Source organism: Triticum aestivum, chromosome 7B (assembly GCF_018294505.1).
Source record: "Triticum aestivum cultivar Chinese Spring chromosome 7B, IWGSC CS RefSeq v2.1, whole genome shotgun sequence".
In the NCBI taxonomy this organism is placed as follows: domain Eukaryota; kingdom Viridiplantae; phylum Streptophyta; class Magnoliopsida; order Poales; family Poaceae; genus Triticum; species Triticum aestivum.
Genome location: NC_057813.1, coordinates 229,771,394 through 229,789,875, shown reverse-complemented (window position 1 = coordinate 229,789,875; position 18,482 = coordinate 229,771,394). Strand labels below are relative to the sequence as shown.

Below are 18,482 nucleotides of genomic sequence, written 5' to 3'. Positions count from 1 at the left end.
TCCCATCCGAACACGGGACGAAGTCTTCAATCTTCTATCTTCGTAGTCTTGGAGTCTGGCCGATGATGATAGTTCGGCTATCCGGACACCCCCTAGTCCGGAACTCCCTCAGTAGTCAACCCCTTGAACTTGTCGAAAACCTTTCGCAACAAGTCGAGCTTTATAGACAGTTACATTACCGTCAGCGTCAGTCTTCTTCTTAAAAATCCATTTATTCTCAATGGCTTGCCGATCATCGGGCAAGTCAACCAAAGTCCATAATTTGTTCTCATACATGGATCCCATCTCAGATTTCATGGCTTCTAGCCATTTTGCGGAATCTGGGCTCATCATCGCTTCCTCATAGTTCGTAGGTTCATCATGGTCAAGTAACATGACTTCCAAAATAGGATTACCATACCACTCTGGTGTAGATTTTATTCTGGTAGACCTACGAGGTTCAGTAGAAACTTGATCTGAAGTTTCATGATCAATATCATTATCTTCCTCACTAATTGGTGTAGATGTCACAGGAACTGATTTCTGTGATGAACTACTTTCCAATAAGGGAGCAGACATAGTTATCTCATCAAGTTCTACTTTCCTCCCACTCACTTCTTTCGAGAGAAACTCTTTTTCTAGAAAGGATCCATTCTTAGCAACGAATGTCTTGCCTTCGGATCTGTGATAGAAGGTGTACCCAACAGTCTCTTTTGGGTATCCTATGAAGACACATTTCTCCGATTTGGGTTCGAGCTTATCTGGTTGAAGTTTCTTCACATAAGCATCGCAACCCCAAACTTTAAGAAACGACAACTTTGGTTTCTTGCCAAACCATAGTTCATAAGGCGTCGTCTCAACGGATTTTGATGGTGCCCTATTCAATGTGAATACAGTTGTCTCTAAAGCATAACCCCAAAATGATAGCGGTAAATTAGTAAGAGACATCATAGATCGCACCATATCTAGTAAAGTACTATTACGACGTTCGAACACACCATTTCGTTGTGGTGTTCCGGGTGGCGTGAGTTGCAAAACTATTCCGCATTGTTTCAAATGTAAACCAAACTCGTAACTCAAATATTCTCCTCCACGATCAGATCGTAGAAACTTAATTTTCTTGTTACGATGATTTTCCACTTCACTCTGAAATTCTTTGAACTTTTCAAATGTTTCAGACTTGTGTTTCATTAAGTAGATATACCCATATCTGCTCAAATCATCTGTGAAGGTGAGAAAATAACGATATCCGCCACGAGCTTCAATATTCATTGGTCCACATACATCTGTATGTATGATTTCCAACAAATCTGTTGCTCTCTCCATAGTACCGGAGAACGGTGTTTTAGTCATCTTGCCCATGAGGCACGGTTCGCAAGTACCAAGTGATTCATAATCAAGTGATTCCAAAAGTCCATCAGTATGGAGTTTCTTCATGCGCTTTACACCGATATGACCTAAATGGCAGTGCCACAAATAAGTTGCACTATCATTATCAACTCTGCATCTTTTGGCTTCGACATTATGAATATGTGTATCACTACTATCGAGATTCAATAAAAATAGACCACTCTTCATGGGTGCATGACCATAAAAGATATTACTCATATAAATAGAACAACCATTATTCTCTGATTTAAATGAATAACCGTCTCGCATCAAACAAGATCCAGATATAATGTTCATGCTCAACGCTGGCACCAAATAACAATTATTCAATTCTAAAACTAATCCCGAAGGTAGATGTAGAGGTAGCATGCCGACCGCGATCACATCGACTTTGGAACCGTTTCCCACACGCATCCTCACCTCGTCCTTGGCCAGTGCTCGCTTATTCCGTAGTCCCTGTTTCGAGTTGCAAATATTAGCAACAGAACCAGTATCAAATACCCAGGTGCTACTACGAGCTCTAGTTAGGTACACATCAATAACATGTATATCACATATACCTTTGTTCACTTTGCCATCCTTCTTATCCGCCAAATACTTGGGGCAGTTATGCTTCCAGTGACCAGTTTGCTTGCAGTAGAAGCACTCAGTTTCAGGCTTAGGTCCAGACTTGGGTTTCTTCTCTTGAGCAGCAACTTGCTTGCTGTTCTTCTTGAAGTTCCCCTTCTTCTTCCCTTTGCCCTTTTTCTTGAAACTAGTGGTCTTGTTGACCATCAACACTTGATGCTCCTTCTTGATTTCTACCTCCGCAGCCTTTAGCATTGCGAAGAGCTCGGGAACTGTTTTGTTCATCCCTTGCATATTATAGTTCATCACGAAGCTCTTGTAGCTTGGTGTTAGTGATTGGAGAATTCTGTCAATGACGCTATCATCCGGAAGATTAACTCCCAGTTGAATCAAGTGATTATTATACCCAAACATTTTGAGTATATGCTCACTGACAGAACTATTCTCCTAGAACATCTCATATGCTCCATGACGTTCAACTCCTAGAACTTATTGGAGACTTCATATCTCTCAATCCGGGCATTTGCTTGAAATATTAACTTCAACTCCTAGAACATCGCATATGTTCCATGACGTTCAAAACATCGTTGAAGACCCGGTTTTAAGCCGTAAAGCATGGCACACTGAACTATAGAGTAGTCATTAGCTTTGCTCTGCCAGACGTTCACAACATCTGGCGTTGCTCCTGCAGCAGGCCTGGCACCCAGCGGTGCTTCCAGGACATAATTCTTCTGTGCATCAATGAGGATAATCCTCAAGTTACGGACCCAGTCCGTGTAATTGCTACCATCATCTTTCAACTTTGCTTTCTCAAGGAATGCATTAAAATTCAATGAAACAACAGCACGAGCCATCTATCTACAACAAACATAGACAAGCAAGATACTATCAGGTACTAAGTTCATGATAAATTTAAGTTCAATTAATCATACTACTTAAGAACTCCCACTCAGATAGATATCTCTCTAGTCATCTAAGTGATTACGTGATCCAAATCAACTAAACCATAACCGATCATCACGTGAGATGGAGTAGTTTTCAATGGTGAACATCACTATGTTGATCATATCTACTATATGATTCACGCTCGACCTTTCGGTCTCTGTGTTCCGAGGCCATATCTGTATATGCTAGGCTCGTCAAGTATAACCTGAATATTCTGCGTGTGCAAAACTGGCTTGCACTCGTTGTAGATGGACGTAGAGCTTATCACACCCGATCATCACGTGGTGTCTGGGCACGACGAACTTTGGCAATGGTGCATATTTAGGGAGAACACTTCTTGATAATTTTTAGTGAGAGATCATCTTAAAATGCTACCGTCAATCAAAGCAAGATAAGATGCATAAAGGATAAACATCACATGCAATCAATATAAGTGATATGATATGGCCATCATCATCTTGTGCTTGTGATCTCCATCTCCGAAGCACCGTCGTGATCACCATCGTCACCGGCGCGACACCTTGATCTCCATCGTAGCATCGTTGTCGTTTACGCCAACTATTGCTTCTATGACTATCGCTACCGCTTAGTGATAACGTAAAGCAATTACATGGCGTTTGCATTTCATACAATAAAGCGACAACCATATGGCTCCTGCCAGTTTCCGATAACTTCGGTTACAAAACATGATCATCTCATACAACAACTTATATCTCATCACGTCTTGACCATATCACATCACAACATGCCCTGCAAAAACAAGTTAGACGTCCTCTACTTTGTTGTTGCAAGTTTTACGTGGCTGCTACGGGCTGAGCAAGAACCGTTCTTACCTACGCATCAAAACCACAACGATAGTTCGTCAAGTTGGTGCTGTTTTAACCTTCTCAAGGACCGGGCGTAGCCACACTCGGTTCAACTAAAGTTGGAGAAACTGACACCCGCTAGTCACCTGTGTGCAAAGCACGGCGATAAAACCAGTCTCGCGTAAGCGTACGCATAATGTCGGTCCGGGCCGCTTCATCCAACAATACCGCCGAACCAAAGTATGACATGCTGGTAAGCAGTATGACTTGTATCGCCCACAACTCACTTGTGTTCTACTCGTGCATATAACATCAACGCATAAAACCTAGGCTCGGATGCCACTATTGGGGAACATAGTAATTTCAAAAAAATTCCTATGCACACGCAAGATCATGGTGATGACATAGCAACGAGAGGGGAGAGTGTTGTCCACGTACCCTCGTAGACCGTAAGCGGAAGCGTTATGACAACGCGATTGATGTAGTCATACGTCTTCACGATTCGACCGATCCAAGCACCGAACGTACGGCACCTTCGTGTTCAGCACACGTTCAGCTTGATGACGTTCCCCGGGCTCCAATCCAGCAAAGCGTCGGGGATGAGTTCCGTCAGCACGACGGCGTGGTGACGATGATGATGTTCTAATGGCGCAGGGCTTCGCCTAAACTCCGCGACGATATGACCGAGGTGGAATATGGTGGAGGGGGGCACCGCACACGGCTAAGGAACAATCCATAGATCAACTTGTGTGTTCTAGGGTGCCCCCGCCCCCGTATATAAAGGATCAAGGGGGGAGGCCGACCGGCCCTTGTGGGCGCGCCAAGGAGGAGGAGTCCTCCTCCTAGTAGGAGTAGGACTCCCCTTTTCCTACTCCTACTAGGAGGGGGAAAGGAAGGAGGAGAGGGGGAAGGAAAGAGGGGGGCGCCCCCCCCTCCTAGTCCAATTCGGACCAGAGGGAGAGGGGGCGCGCGGCCCACCCTGGTCGCCCCTCTCTCTTTCCACTAAGGCCCATGTGGCCCATTAACTCTCCCGGGGGGGTTCCGGTAACCCTCCAGCACTCCGGTTTTCTCCGAAATCACCCGGAACACTTCCGGTGTCCGAACATAGTCGTCCAATATATCAATCTTTATGTCTCGACCATTTTGAGACTCCTCGTCATGTCCGTGATCACATCCGGGACTCCGAACAAACTTCGGTACATCAAAACTTATAAACTCATAATAAAACTGTCATCGTAACGTTAAGCGTGCGGACCCTACGGGTTCGAGAACTATGTAGACATGACCTAGAACTATTCTCGGTCAATAACCAATAGTGGAACCTGGATGTTCATATTGGTTCCTACATATTCTACGAAGATCTTTATCGGTCAAACCGCGTAACAACATACGTTGTTCCCTTTGTCATCGGTATGTTACTTGCCCGAGATTCGATCGTCGGTATCCAATACCTAGTTCAATCTCATTACCGGCAAGTCTCTTTACTCGTTCCGTAATACATCATTTCATAACTAACTCATTAGTTACAATGCTTGCAAGGCTTAAGTGATGAGTATTACCAAGAGGGCCCAGAGATACCTCTCCGACAGTCGGAGTGACAAAACCTAACCTCGAATTATGCCAACTCAACATGTACCTTTGGAGACACCCGTAGAGCACCTTTATAATCACCCAGTTACGTTGTGACGTTTGGTAGCACACAAAGTGTTCCTCCGGTAAACGGGAGTTGCACATTCTCATAGTTGTAGGAACTTTGTATAAGTCATGAAGAAAGCAATAGCAACATACTAAACGATCAAGTGCTAAGCTAACAGAATGGGTCAAGTCAATCACAACATTCTCCTAATGATGTGATCCCATTAATCAAATGACAACACATGTCTATGGTTAGGAAACATAACCATCTTTGATTAATGAGCTAGTCAAGTAGAGGCATACTAGTGACACTATGTTTGTCTATGTATTCACACATGTATCATGTTTCCGGTTAATACAATTCTAGCATGAATAATAAATATTTATCATGATATGAGGAAATAAATAATAACTTTATTATTGCCTCTAGGGCATATTTCCTTCAGACCTCACAGAGAAACTGCCATTCTTTTCGAAACCCCATGACCAGAAATCATCCATGTTTCGAGTAGAAACCGGAAGCTGAAGAATTGTGTGGCATCCTAAGGTAGAAATACTTGCTGGACCAACTATATGTTCCTGCGAGCATTCAAGGGATCCAGCGAGCACGTTAGACAAGTTTTTTGAGCAAATCCATATTTTTTTAGATAAGAAAATCCACATTAAACAAGTGCAAGAACACTAAAACAATCCTAGTCTATGAACACCCACAACCATTATAGGCCCATGGATAACTACCCCGACTTTCCAAAAGGAAAAGGAGACTAGCCCAACGTCGCCGGGGCGACTATTTATCGCCTTAAGCAATGCAAGCAGCATCCTCGCTGAAGCTTTTCTCCCCTCGCGTCATATTGGGTCGGCCCATTCACGCGCACACAATGTAAAAAGAGCAAAGAAATGCGAGACAGAGGAATCAAATTGGGGTCTCGAGGGAGAACGTGCACCGCGCTAACCACTCCACCCAAGTTCCTTTTGTGGTAACAACAAGGGGCATGTTTTACTTGAGGCTACTGCAACCTATTTCTTTGGGATTTTTTCCTTTTCCATTTTTTTCTTTTTTCTTTTTTTACTTCTCCATTTTTGTTTCCTTCTTTTTCATTCATTTTTGCATTGTGTTTCTTCATTTTTATTTTATTTTTTATTTTTGTTTCCCTTTTCGGTTTTCTTTGTTCTTTTGGTTATTATTCTACACTCTTTGTATATGTCAACGACATTTTTCTAATACACGTCTAACACTTTTTCAATAAAACTCATACATTTTTGTAATACATGGTCAATATTTTTCTATACACAATTTTTACATTTTTCAAATACATTATTTCAAATACTTGTTCACCATTTTTTCACATACTTGTTCAAAGTTTTTCAAATACTTGTTCAATATTTTTCAAATACTTGTACAACATTTTTATATACATGATCAACATTTTCTTCAATATTTTTTTGACATTTTCAAATGTTTGTTCAACATTGTTTCAAATATTTGTTTGGTTTCCTTTTTTCTTCTCCATTATTTGTTTTTCTTTTGTTTGTTTTCGTTTTCAATCTACATTTTTGTATATGTCAAAAACATTTTTTTAATAAGTGATCAACATTTTTTGTATATACGTTTAACATTGTCCGAATGCTTATTCAACATTTTTCAAATAATTGGTCAACATTTTAGTATTGATTCAAAATTTTCCAAATACTTGTTCAATTTTTTTAGTACTTATTCAACATTTTTTGAATACTTACTCAACATTTTAAATACTTATTCAGCATTTTCAAATACTTGTTCAACATTTTTCAAATTATTCTGCAACAGTTTTTAATACTTATTCAATATTTTTCAAATACTTGTTTAACATTTTTAAAATGTGTTTTTGAAGAGTATTTTTTGTAATATATATATATATATAATATTATAAAATATAAATAAGCAAAAGGAAAAAAATTAAAAAGCGTAAAAAAACAGAAAACTGGCTGGTGTATCCCGCGCGCATGGGCCGGGACAAGTGGCATTTGCCTTCAGCGAGGGGTTTGCTCCTCTCTCTCGCTTAATGCGAGACATAGGGCGCCACCACGCCGCATCTCCCAAAAAAACGGAAAACTAGCCCAGCGCTGCATTCCTCCATCGACGGGCCCAGCCCCTACAGCGTAGTAGCGTCCTTCCCACGCCAAGCCCCAGCCCCCACCCCCGGCCATCCCCATCCAAATCGCCAGCAATTATTATTCCCCTCACGAACCCCTCTCTCCCCACTTACCAAACTCCGGCTCCCAACGCCCAAAGCCTCCGCATCCAGAGCTCCAAACCCTAGGCGAGGCGAGGCGAGGCGAGGCGAGGAGGCGGCGCGGCGAGGGAGAGGCCATGGATCCCGATTCGGTGTCGAAGGCGTTCGTGCAGCACTACTACCAGACGTTCGACTCCAACCGCGCCGCGCTGGTGGGGCTGTACCAGGACGGCTCCATGCTCACCTTCGAGGGCGAGAAGTTCGGCGGCCCCGCCGCCATCGCCGGCAAGCTCGGATCTCTCCCCTTCCAGCAGTGCCAGCACAAGATCGACACCGTCGACTGCCAGCCCTCGGGGCCCCAGGGCGGCGTCCTCGTCTTCGTCTCCGGCACCATCACCACCGGCCCCGGCGAGCACCCCCTCAAGTTCTCACAGGTCTGCACCACCCACGCGATTCGGCCCCCCTCGCCCTTCCCCTCGTCCAATATTTCTCTTGTTTGGTTCTAGTACGTGCTGATCTGATCCTATTAGCTGTGATCACTATTGCGATCCTTCGTTTGGTTCCAAAATCCCAAATCATACGGTACCACTTCCCTAGAAGTGGAAGGCCCTCAATTTCGTGTCCGCGATCTATGCTTTGCTATCATGATCGGTGGGGGTCTGTCAACTTAATCTATATCCCTGTCTCATCACTAGATGGTACTTATTAATTAGGCTATGCTAGATTTGTTTGGACCTGGAGACTTCTATCCGACAAGTGGACATTTATAGATCTTTATCCCGGAACTGTATCATTCCCTCGTACGCATCGTCCTTGGGATCTCCTTTTGGCAGTTCTTTTGTTTCGTAGGCACGTTTTCAGATTTACTTTTCCTTGAGGTAATTTCAGTTCGTGTAGTTCTTTACAGGATCTGTTGGGATTTTAGTCTGTCCTAAAAATTGACCATTATTCAGTATATACTGGCCTGTAGTTTGGTGCTGATCGCTCTTTCTTACTGATTGCTCTAAATTATTTCATTCTCTAGGACCATGCTTTGCAGTATGAATGGATATTTCTGTCCATCTATCACTGTTGTGTTTCCAAGTGTGATCTTCATTTTTTTTGTTGGCTCAGTTATGGCTCTTGGTCGCTGGATTTGGCCATATGTAGTGATTGCCATGTTAGTGAGTACTGATGTGGTTGTTTCTTGATGTGAATAGATAATATGCATTGCTCTGTTGCATCAGTACGATATTTGCTGTAGTGTTGCTTTTTAAAAAAATAATAATTGTGATACCGATAATGTGAGCATCACTTTCCTAGTTGCTATGAACTAGAGGTATGTTTTGGCCATGCCTTGGGAAAGAGGGGTGAGGTAGTATGTTCCAGAGTCATATGTTGGATTGGTGTAGCTAGCGCACTTCTTCTATTGAAGTTTCATTGCTTCCTTTCCAGAATTCCTTTCACCATGCACTGTTTATGTGACGATAGTGTGCTATATTCATAATTAGATGGTCGTTTAGAATAACAAATACTCCCTCTGTCCCGTAATATAAGTTGTTATTACAACCAATATTTTGAGTATATCGGTTGTAATAACATCTTACATTACGGGATGGAGCGAGTATAAACCTATGGTTTGCTAATGAAACAATTCACCTGCTGCTTATGTGTAGTTGTATCTTAAATAGGTCGCTGATGATGATACATGCTAACATGTGTGTGCCATCTGCTTGTTAACCCTATTTGTAGGAAATTACCCTTTTAATTGCAACTCCTGCTTTTTTATGGGTAATATGTAGTTTTCCAAATCTAACCTTGATGCACATGTAATTTGTAATCCATTACACATCTTAGCCACTCCGTTCAACAGTTACATGCTTTATGATGCTTATGCTGCCTTTTTTATTGAACAGTGGGGCTCTTAGATGGTCCTTGATCAATGTGATTCGTTACTGGTCCTTAGAAGAGTGTAGCTCTTTAATTCACTATGTCCGTGTCCATTTGCCTATTAGGATGGTTTTTCTTCCTGGTAGCAGGTCTGTGTCTTAACGGTTTGAGAGGTTGCATGGAAGTACATCGTTATGTTCCTTGTCTTTCTGATCTCAAGGGAAATTTTCTTAGTTGTCCTTGGCACAAGGATTTGGAGTCTTTTCTAACCTTGTGATCCACTGTATTTGCAGATGTTCCATTTGCTGCCAGCTGGAGGGAGCTTCTACGTGCAGAACGACATGTTCCGCCTGAACTATGGTTAAGGAAGGGCGACTCTGGCAGCAAAGAACTTGTTCAGGGATTTATGTTGAAACAATGAACATCAAATGATGATGCTGCAGACTCTTTGTTTGTTCGCCAACCTGTGCAATTTATCGCAAAAAATTGCCTTGATAGGCATCCACCAGATCATCTTTTGTTTTGTGTTTCCCATGTATTGTCGTTGCTTGGGTGGCACTTTCTTTGGAATGTTGATGGAAACCGTCCAGGTATTAGTTATGCGTGGCATCTCTGGGTTTTGTTTGTGACCATTTAAGTTCACTTTTGCATGTCCCAAAAGTTTCTTCCCTTGCTCAGTTAATATTCTTAAAGTGTTTTTTCATTGTTCTTTGTTTCTAAAAAATATCCCTGCAATTTTGGATTGTTTTCAGAGCTCCGGCTGCAGACGAACGCAAACCGGCTTAATATGGCTGTTCGTTGCTTAATATGGCTGTTCGTTGTGCAGAACGAGTGTTCTGCGGTTTTAATCGGCGATGGCTGTCTTGCCGCCCGGCCTATTTGTGCATCTCTGTTGCTTGCATAACAAGCAGGAAACTAAAAGCAGCCGTCTGGCTTGGGATGAACCAGTTCCCAGAAACGTGAAAGTGGCTCGGCTGGACAACCACACTGGTGTGACATTTCATAACTGCCATCACCCATCGATCCTCAAAGCCCATCTTCATCATCCTTTCTGGAAGTGCCACTCTACCCTATCATAATTCATAAGACTTATTCATGTTAGAGCAACTCTTAACGCGGCGACCCAAACGGGCACGCGCTTTCTCCGAAACCACGTTGGCCGAAACAGACTAATTAAACATAGTTATACATAAATGGCCGGCCAAGTCCACTTAAACAACTAGAAAATTAAAAAAAACACTAATAAATCGCCCGCACGCCACCCTAGTAGACCGCCTTGCCCTTGCTGTCATCGTCCTCGCTGCTTGTGAGGTCAATGAAGACGCGGCTTGATAGGCCGTCAGGGCAGTCGGGACGCTTGTGAGGTCAATGAAGACACGGCTTGATAGGCCGTCAGGGCAGCCTCCTTCGGCGTCTGCTGCGGCGGCGGCATAGCGGCGAGGCGGGCGCGCTCCTCCTCGAGCCACAGAGCTTCCTCGTCACGGCGCAACATCTGCTCATATTGAATCTGTCGCTCGCCGTTGGCCCCCTCCTTGGCGAGCCATTGCGCCTTCCAGCACTCAAGGTGGGTCGCCTCTTCTTCCGGTGTGGCGTAACGACAGGGAGGCGCGTTCACCCACTCGCGGTACTGAGCGGTCCATGAATAGGACTCCTCCGGCCAAGAGCGGGGGAGGGGTGACCGCTTGTGCGTGGGAGTTGGCTAGCGCTCTGGCTCGGCCTTGGGCTCGACCAAGGGTGGTGCCGGCGGCGGTGGCGGCACGAACAGGGGCGCCTGGACGGACTCCCTCGCCGCGGACAAAGTAAGAGCTTGCTCCAGCCCATCCCAATGGGTGTCCTCCTCGAGCTAGCTCGCCTCCAGCGCGTGTTGCAGGGCCTCCTCGAGGGCCGCTTGGTATTCCGCCTCCGGCTCTACCCGTAGGGGTGGTGGTGGAAGGTCGTGGTTGATGTGGACGTCGAGCCGTCGTTGCTCCTCGTGTTCGAGGGCAAACCAGGCCTCCCAGTTGGGAGAGTATGCGGCGTACTCGGGCATCCGCCGTTGTGCCCGGCGCCTGCGCACCTCCTCGTCATGCGCCCACTGTGTTCGCGGAACCGCCGGCACCGGGATCCACTGCGGATCGAGGTGCCAGTGGTGCGACAACATCACATCGGGGTAAGGCAGCGGCTGCCTGTATGCTTTGGTGTACTTGGATGTGCAGACGCTGCCGACCTGAGCGGGCACGCGCCGGCAGCGGAGGGGAGGGGGAGGAGGAGCACAGGAGGATGAGGCGCCGGGGGTGCCCTTGTCCTTGCCGCTGCCGGAGCTGCTGCCGAAGAGCCCCATGCCAAGGGTTTGGGTTGCCGCTGACGAGGAGGCAGGAAGGTGATGGTGTTGGAGATTGTTGCAGAAAATAAAAATTTTCTACGCATCACCAAGATCAATCGATGGAGTCATCTAGCAACGAGAGAGAGAGAGAGGAGTGCATCTACACACCCTTGTAGATCGTGAGCGGAAGCGTTCAAGAGAACGGGGTTGATGGAGTCGTACTCATCGTGATCCAAATCACCGATGATCCTAGCGCCGAACGGACAGCACCTCCGCGTTCAACACACGTACGGAGCGGAGACGTCTCCCGCGCCTTGATCCAGCGAGGAGGAGGGAGAGGTTGAGGAAGAAAGCTCCAGCAGCAGCACGACGGCGTGGTGGTGATGGAGAGGCAGCACTCCGGCAGGGCTTCGCTAAGCTTCTGCGGAGGAGGAGAGATGTTGGGGAGGGGAGGGGTTGAGCCTTGGAGGTGTGTGTGCAGCCCTCCCCTCGCCCCTCTATTTATAGGGGAAGGAGGAAGGGGCCCGACCCCCTCTAGATGAGATCTAGAGGGGGGGGCAAGGAGGGGACTTGCCCCCCAAGCAAAGGGGGCGCCCCCCTTAGGGTTTCCCCCCCAACCCTAGGCGCATGGGCCCAAGGGGGGATGCGCCTAGCCCTCTAAGGGCTGGTTCCCTTCCCACTACGGCCCATGAAGCCCTCCGGGAGAGGTGGCCCCTCCCGGTGGACCCCCGAAACCCTTCTGGTGGCCCCGGTACAATACCGGCATGCCCCCGAACCTTTTCGGTGACCGTATTACAACTTCCCATATATAAATCTTCACCTCTGGACCATTTCCGGAACTCCTCGTGACGTCCGGGATCTCATCCGGGACTCCGAACAACATTCGGTAATCACATACAAGTCTTCCTAATAACCCTAGCGTCACCAAACCTTAAGTGTGTAGACCCTACAGGTTCGGGAATCACGTAGACATGACCGAGACAGCTCTCCGGCCAATAACCAACAGCGGGATCTGGATACCCATGTTGGCTCCTACATGTTCCATGATGATCTCATCGGATGAACCACGATGTTGAGGATTCAAGTAATCCCGTATGCAATTACCTTTGTCACAGGTACGTTACTTGCCCGAGATTCGATCGTTGGTATCCCAATACCTCGTTCAATCGCGATTCCGGCAAGTCACTTTACTTGTTCCGTAATGCATGATCCCGTGACCAACCACTTGGTCACATTGAGCTCATTATGATGATGCATTACTGAGTGGACCCAGAGATACTTCTCCGTCATACGGAGTGACAAATCCCAGTCTCGATTCGTGCCAACCCAACAGACACTTTCGGAGATACCTGTAGTGTACCTTTATAGTCAGCCAGTTACGTTATGACGTTTGGTACACCCAAAGCACTCCTACGGTATCCGGGAGTTACACAATCTCATGGTCTAAGAAACTGATACTTGACATTAGAAAAGCTTTAGCAAACGAACTACACGATCTTGTGCTATGCTTAGGATTGGGTCTTGTCCATCACATCATTCTCCTAATGATGTGATCCCGTTATCAATGACATCCAATGTCCATAGTCAGGAAACCATGACTATCTGTTAATCAACGAGCTAGTCAACTAGAGGCTCACTAGGGACATGTTGTGGTCTATGTATTCACACATGTATCACTGTTTCCGGTTAATACAATTATAGAATGAACAATAGACAATTATCATGAACAAGGAAATATAATAATAATCATTTTATTATTGCCTCTAGGGAATATTCCCAACAATCTCCCACTTGCACTAGAGTCAATAATCTAGTTACACTGTGATGAATCGAACACCCATAGAGTTCTGGTGTTGATCATGTTTTGCTCGCGGAAGAGGTTTAGTCAACGGATCTGCGACATTCAGATCCGTATGCACTTTGCAAATATCTATGTCTCCATCTTGAACATTTTCATGAATGGAGTTGAACGACGCTTGATGTGCCTGGTCTTCTTGTGAAACCTGGGCTCCTTGGCAAGGGCAACAGCTCCAGTGTTGTCACAGAAGAGAGTGATCGGCCCCGACGCATTGGGAATAACTCCTAGGTCGGTGATGAACTCCTTCATCCAGATTGCTTCATGCGCTGCCTCCGAGGCTGCCATGTACTCCACTTCACATGTAGATCCCGCCACCATGCTCTGCTTGCTGCTGCACCAGCTTACTGCCCCACCATTCAAAATATACACGTATCCGGTTTGTGACTTGGAGTCATCCAGATCTGTGTCGAAGCTAGCATCGACGTAACCCTTTACGACGAGCTCTTCGTCACCTCCATAAACGAGAAACATATCCTTAGTCCTTTTCAGGTACTTCAGGATATTCTTGACCGCTGTCCAGTGTTCCATGCCGGGATTACTTTGGTGTCTTGCAACCAAACTTACGGCAAGGTTTACATCAGGTCTGGTACACAGCATGGCATACATAATAGACCCTATGGCCGAGGCATAGGGGATGACACTCATCTTTTCTTTATCTTCTGCCGTGGTCGGGGATTGAGCCGAGCTCAATTTCACACCTTGCAACACAGGCAAGAACCCCTTCTTGGACTGATCCATATTGAACTTCTTCAATATCTTATCAAGGTATGTGCTTTGTGAAAGACCTATGAGGCGTCTCGATCTATCTCTATAGATCTTGATGCCTAATATATAAGCAGCTTCTCCAAGGTCCTTCATTGAAAAACACTTATTCAAGTAGGCCTTTATGCTGTCCAAAAGTTCTATATCATTTCCCATCAAAAGTATGTCATCCACATATAATATGAGAAATGCTACAGAGCTCCCACTCACTTTCTTGTAAACGCAGGCTTCTCCATAAGTCTGCATAAACCCAAACGCTTTGATCATCTCATCAAAGCGAATGTTCCAACTCCGAGATGCTTGCACCAGCCCATAAATGGATCGCTGGAGCTTGCATACCTTGTTAGCATTCTTAGGATCGACAAAACCTTCCGGCTGCATCATATACAATTCTTCCTTAAGATAGCCGTTAAGGAATGCCGTTTTGACGTCCATTTGCCATATCTCATAATCATAGTATGCGGCAATTGCTAACATGATTCGGACGGACTTCAGCTTCGCTACGGGAGAGAAAGTCTCATCGTAGTCAACCCCTTGAACTTGCCGATAACCCTTAGCGACAAGTCGAGCTTTATAGATGGTAACATTACCATCCGCGTCCGTCTTCTTCTTAAAGATCCATTTATTTTCTATCGCTCGCCGATCATCGGGCAAGTCTGTCAAAGTCCATACTTTGTTTTCATACATGGATCCTATCTCGGATTGCATGGCTTCAAGCCATTTGTTGGAATCTGGGCCCGCCATCGCTTCCTCATAGTTCGAAGGTTCATTGTTGTCTAACAACATGATTTCTAGGATAGGGTTGCCATACTACCCTGGTGTGGAACGTGTCCTTGTGGACCTACGAAGTTCAGTAGTAACTTGATCCGAAGTACCTTGATCATCATCATTAACTTCCTCTCTAGTCGGTGCAGGCACCACAGGAACATCTTCCTGAGCTGCGCTACTTACCGGTTCAAGAGGTAGTACTTCATCAAGTTCCATTTTCCTCCCACTTACTTCTTTCGAGAGAAACTCTTTCTCCAGAAAGGACCCGTTCTTGGCAACGAAAATCTTGCCTTCAGATCTGAGGTAGAAGGTATACCCCATGGTTTCCTTAGGGTATCCTATGAAGACGCATTTTTCCGACTTGGGTTCGAGCTTTTCAGGTTGAAGTTTCTTGACATAAGCATCGCATCCCCAAACTTTTAGAAACGACAGCTTAGGTTTCTTTCCAAACCATAATTCATACGGTGTTGTCTCAACGGATTTAGACGGTGCCCTATTTAAAGTGAATGTAGCTGTGTCTAAAGCGTATCCCCAAAATGATAGCGGTAAGTCGGTAAGAGACATCATAGACCGCACCATATCCAATAGAGTGCGATTACAACGTTCGGACGCACCGTTAAGCCGAGGTGTTCCAGGCGGCGTGAGTTGTGAAACAATTCCACATTTCCTTAACTGCATACCAAACTTGTGACTTAAATATTCTCCCCCACGATCTAATCGTAAGAACTTTATTTTTCTGTCACGTTGATTCTCTACCTCATTCTGAAATTCCTTGAACTTTTCAAAGTTCTCAGACTTGTGTTTCATCAAGTAGACATACCCATATCTACTTAAGTCATCAGTGAGGGTGAGAACATAACGATAGCCACCGTGAGCCTCAACACTCATTGGACCGCACACATCAGTATGTATAATTTCCAATAAGTTGGTTGCTCGCTCCATTGTTCCGGAGAACGGAGTCTTGGTCATTTTGCCCATGAGGCATGGTTCGCACGTGTCAAATGATTCGAAATCAAGAGACTCCAAAAGTCCATCTGTATGGAGCTTCTTCATGCGTTTGACACCAATGTGACCAAGGCGGCAGTGCCACAGATATGTGGGACTATCATTATCAATCTTACATCTTTTGGTATTCACACTATGAATATGTGTAACATCACGTTCGAGATTCATTAAGAATAAACCATTGACCAGCGGGGCATGACCATAAAACATATCTCTCATATAAATAGAACAACCATTATTCTCGGATTTAAATGAGTAGCCATCTCGTATTAAACGAGATCCAGATACAATGTTCATGCTCAAAGCTGGCACTAAATAACAATTATTGAGGTTTAAAACTAATCCCGTAGGTAAATGTAGAGGTAGCGTGCCGACGGCGATCACATCGACCTTGGAACCATTCCCGACGCGCATCGTCACCTCATCCTTCGCCAGTCTCCGCTTATTCCGCAGCTCCTGTTTTGAGTTACAAATATGAGCAACCGCACCGGTATCAAATACCCAGGAGCTACTACGAGTACTGGTAAGGTACACATCAATAACATGTATATCACATATACCTTTGGTGTTGCTGGCCTTCTTATCTGCTAAGTACTTGGGGCAGTTCCGCTTCCAGTGACCGTTCCCTTTGCAATAAAAGCACTCAGTCTCAGGCTTGGGTCCATTCTTTGGCTTCTTCCCGGCAACTGGCTTACCGGGCGCGGCAACTCCCTTGCCGTCCTTCTTGAAGTTCTTCTTACCCTTGCCTTTCTTGAAGCTAGTGGTTTTATTGACCATCAACACTTGATGTTCCTTTTTGATTTCTACCTTCCGCTGATTTCAGCATTGAAAATACCTCAGGAATAGTTTTCACCATCCCCTGCATATTGTAGTTCATCACAAAGCTCTTGTAGCTAGGTGGGAGCGACTGAAGGATTCTGTCAATGACCGCCTCATCCGGGAGGTTAATGTCCAGCTGGGACAAGCGGTTGTGCAACCCAGACATTTTGAGTATGTGCTCGCTGACAGAACTATTTTCCTCCATATTACAACTGTAGAACTTGTCGGAGACTTCATATCTCTCGACCCGGGCATGAGCTTGGAAAACCACTTTCAGCTCTTCAAACATCTCATATGCTCCGTGTTGCTCAAAACGCTTTTGGAGCCCCGGTTCTAAGCTGTAAAGCATGCCGCACTGAACGAGGGAGTAGTCATCAACACGCGACTGCCAAGCGTTCATAACGTCTTGGTTCGCTGGGACGGGTGCTTCACCTAGCGGTGCTTCTAGGACATATGCTTTCTTGGCAGCTATGAGGATGATCCTCAGGTTCCGGACCCAGTCCGTATAGTTGCTACCATCGTCTTTCAGCTTGGTTTTCTCTAGGAACGCGTTGAAGTTGAGGTTGACATGAGCGTGGGCCATTTGATCTACAAGACATTTTGCAAAGGTTTTAGACTAAGTTCATGATAATTAAGTTCATCTAATCAAATTATTTAATGAACTCCCACTCAGATAGACATCCCTCTAGTCATCTAAGTGATACATGATCCGAGTCAACTAGGCCGTGTCCAATCATCACGTGAGACGGACTAGTCATCATCGGTGAACATCTCCATGTTGATCGTATCTTCTATACGACTCATGTTCGACCTTTCGGTCTCTTGTGTTCCGAGGCCATGTCTGTACATGCTAGGCTCGTCGAGTCAACCTAAGTGTTTTGCATGTGTAAATCTGGCTTACACCCGTTGTATGTGAACGTTAGGATCTATCACACCCGATCATCACGTGGTGCTTCGAAACAACGAACTTTCGCAACGGCGCATAGTTAGGGGGAACACTTTCTTGAAATTGTTACGAGGGATCATCTTATTTACTACCGTCGTTCTAAGCAAATAAGATGCAAAAACATGATAAACATCACATGCAATCAAATAGTGACATGATATGGCCAATATCATTTTGCTCCTTTTGATCTCCATCTTCGGGGCGCCATGATCATCATCGTCACCGGCATGACACCATGATCTCCATCATCGTGTCTCCGTGAAGTTGTCTCGCCAACTATTACTTCTACTACTATGGCTAACGTGTTTAGCAAAGAAGTAAAGTAATTACATGGCGTTATTCAATGACACGCAGGTCATACAATAAATAAAGACAACTCCTATGGCTCCTGCCGGTTGTCATACTCATCAACATGCAAGTCGTGATTCCTATTACAAGAACATGATCAATCTCATACACCACATATATTTCATTCATCACATCCTTTTGGCCATATCACATCACAAGGCATATGCTGCAAAAACAAGTTAGACGTTCTCTAATTGTTGTTGCAAGTTTTTACGTGGCTACTATAGGGTTCTAGCAAGAACATTTCTTACCTACGCCAAAACCACAACAT

General features: G+C 45.2%; 1 protein-coding gene across 1 annotated transcript; it reads left to right on the top strand.

Annotated features, from left to right (window-relative positions):
• The first annotated feature begins 7,534 nt into the window (after positions 1 to 7,534).
• LOC123156867 (nuclear transport factor 2) lies at positions 7,535 to 10,106 on the top strand. Its single transcript, XM_044575049.1, has 2 exons — positions 7,535 to 7,968; positions 9,697 to 10,106. Exons 1-2 carry the CDS (start codon positions 7,672 to 7,674, stop codon positions 9,766 to 9,768), a joined length of 369 nt encoding a protein of 122 aa, XP_044430984.1. The 5' UTR covers positions 7,535 to 7,671; the 3' UTR covers positions 9,769 to 10,106.
• The last annotated feature ends 8,376 nt before the right edge of the window (positions 10,107 to 18,482 follow it).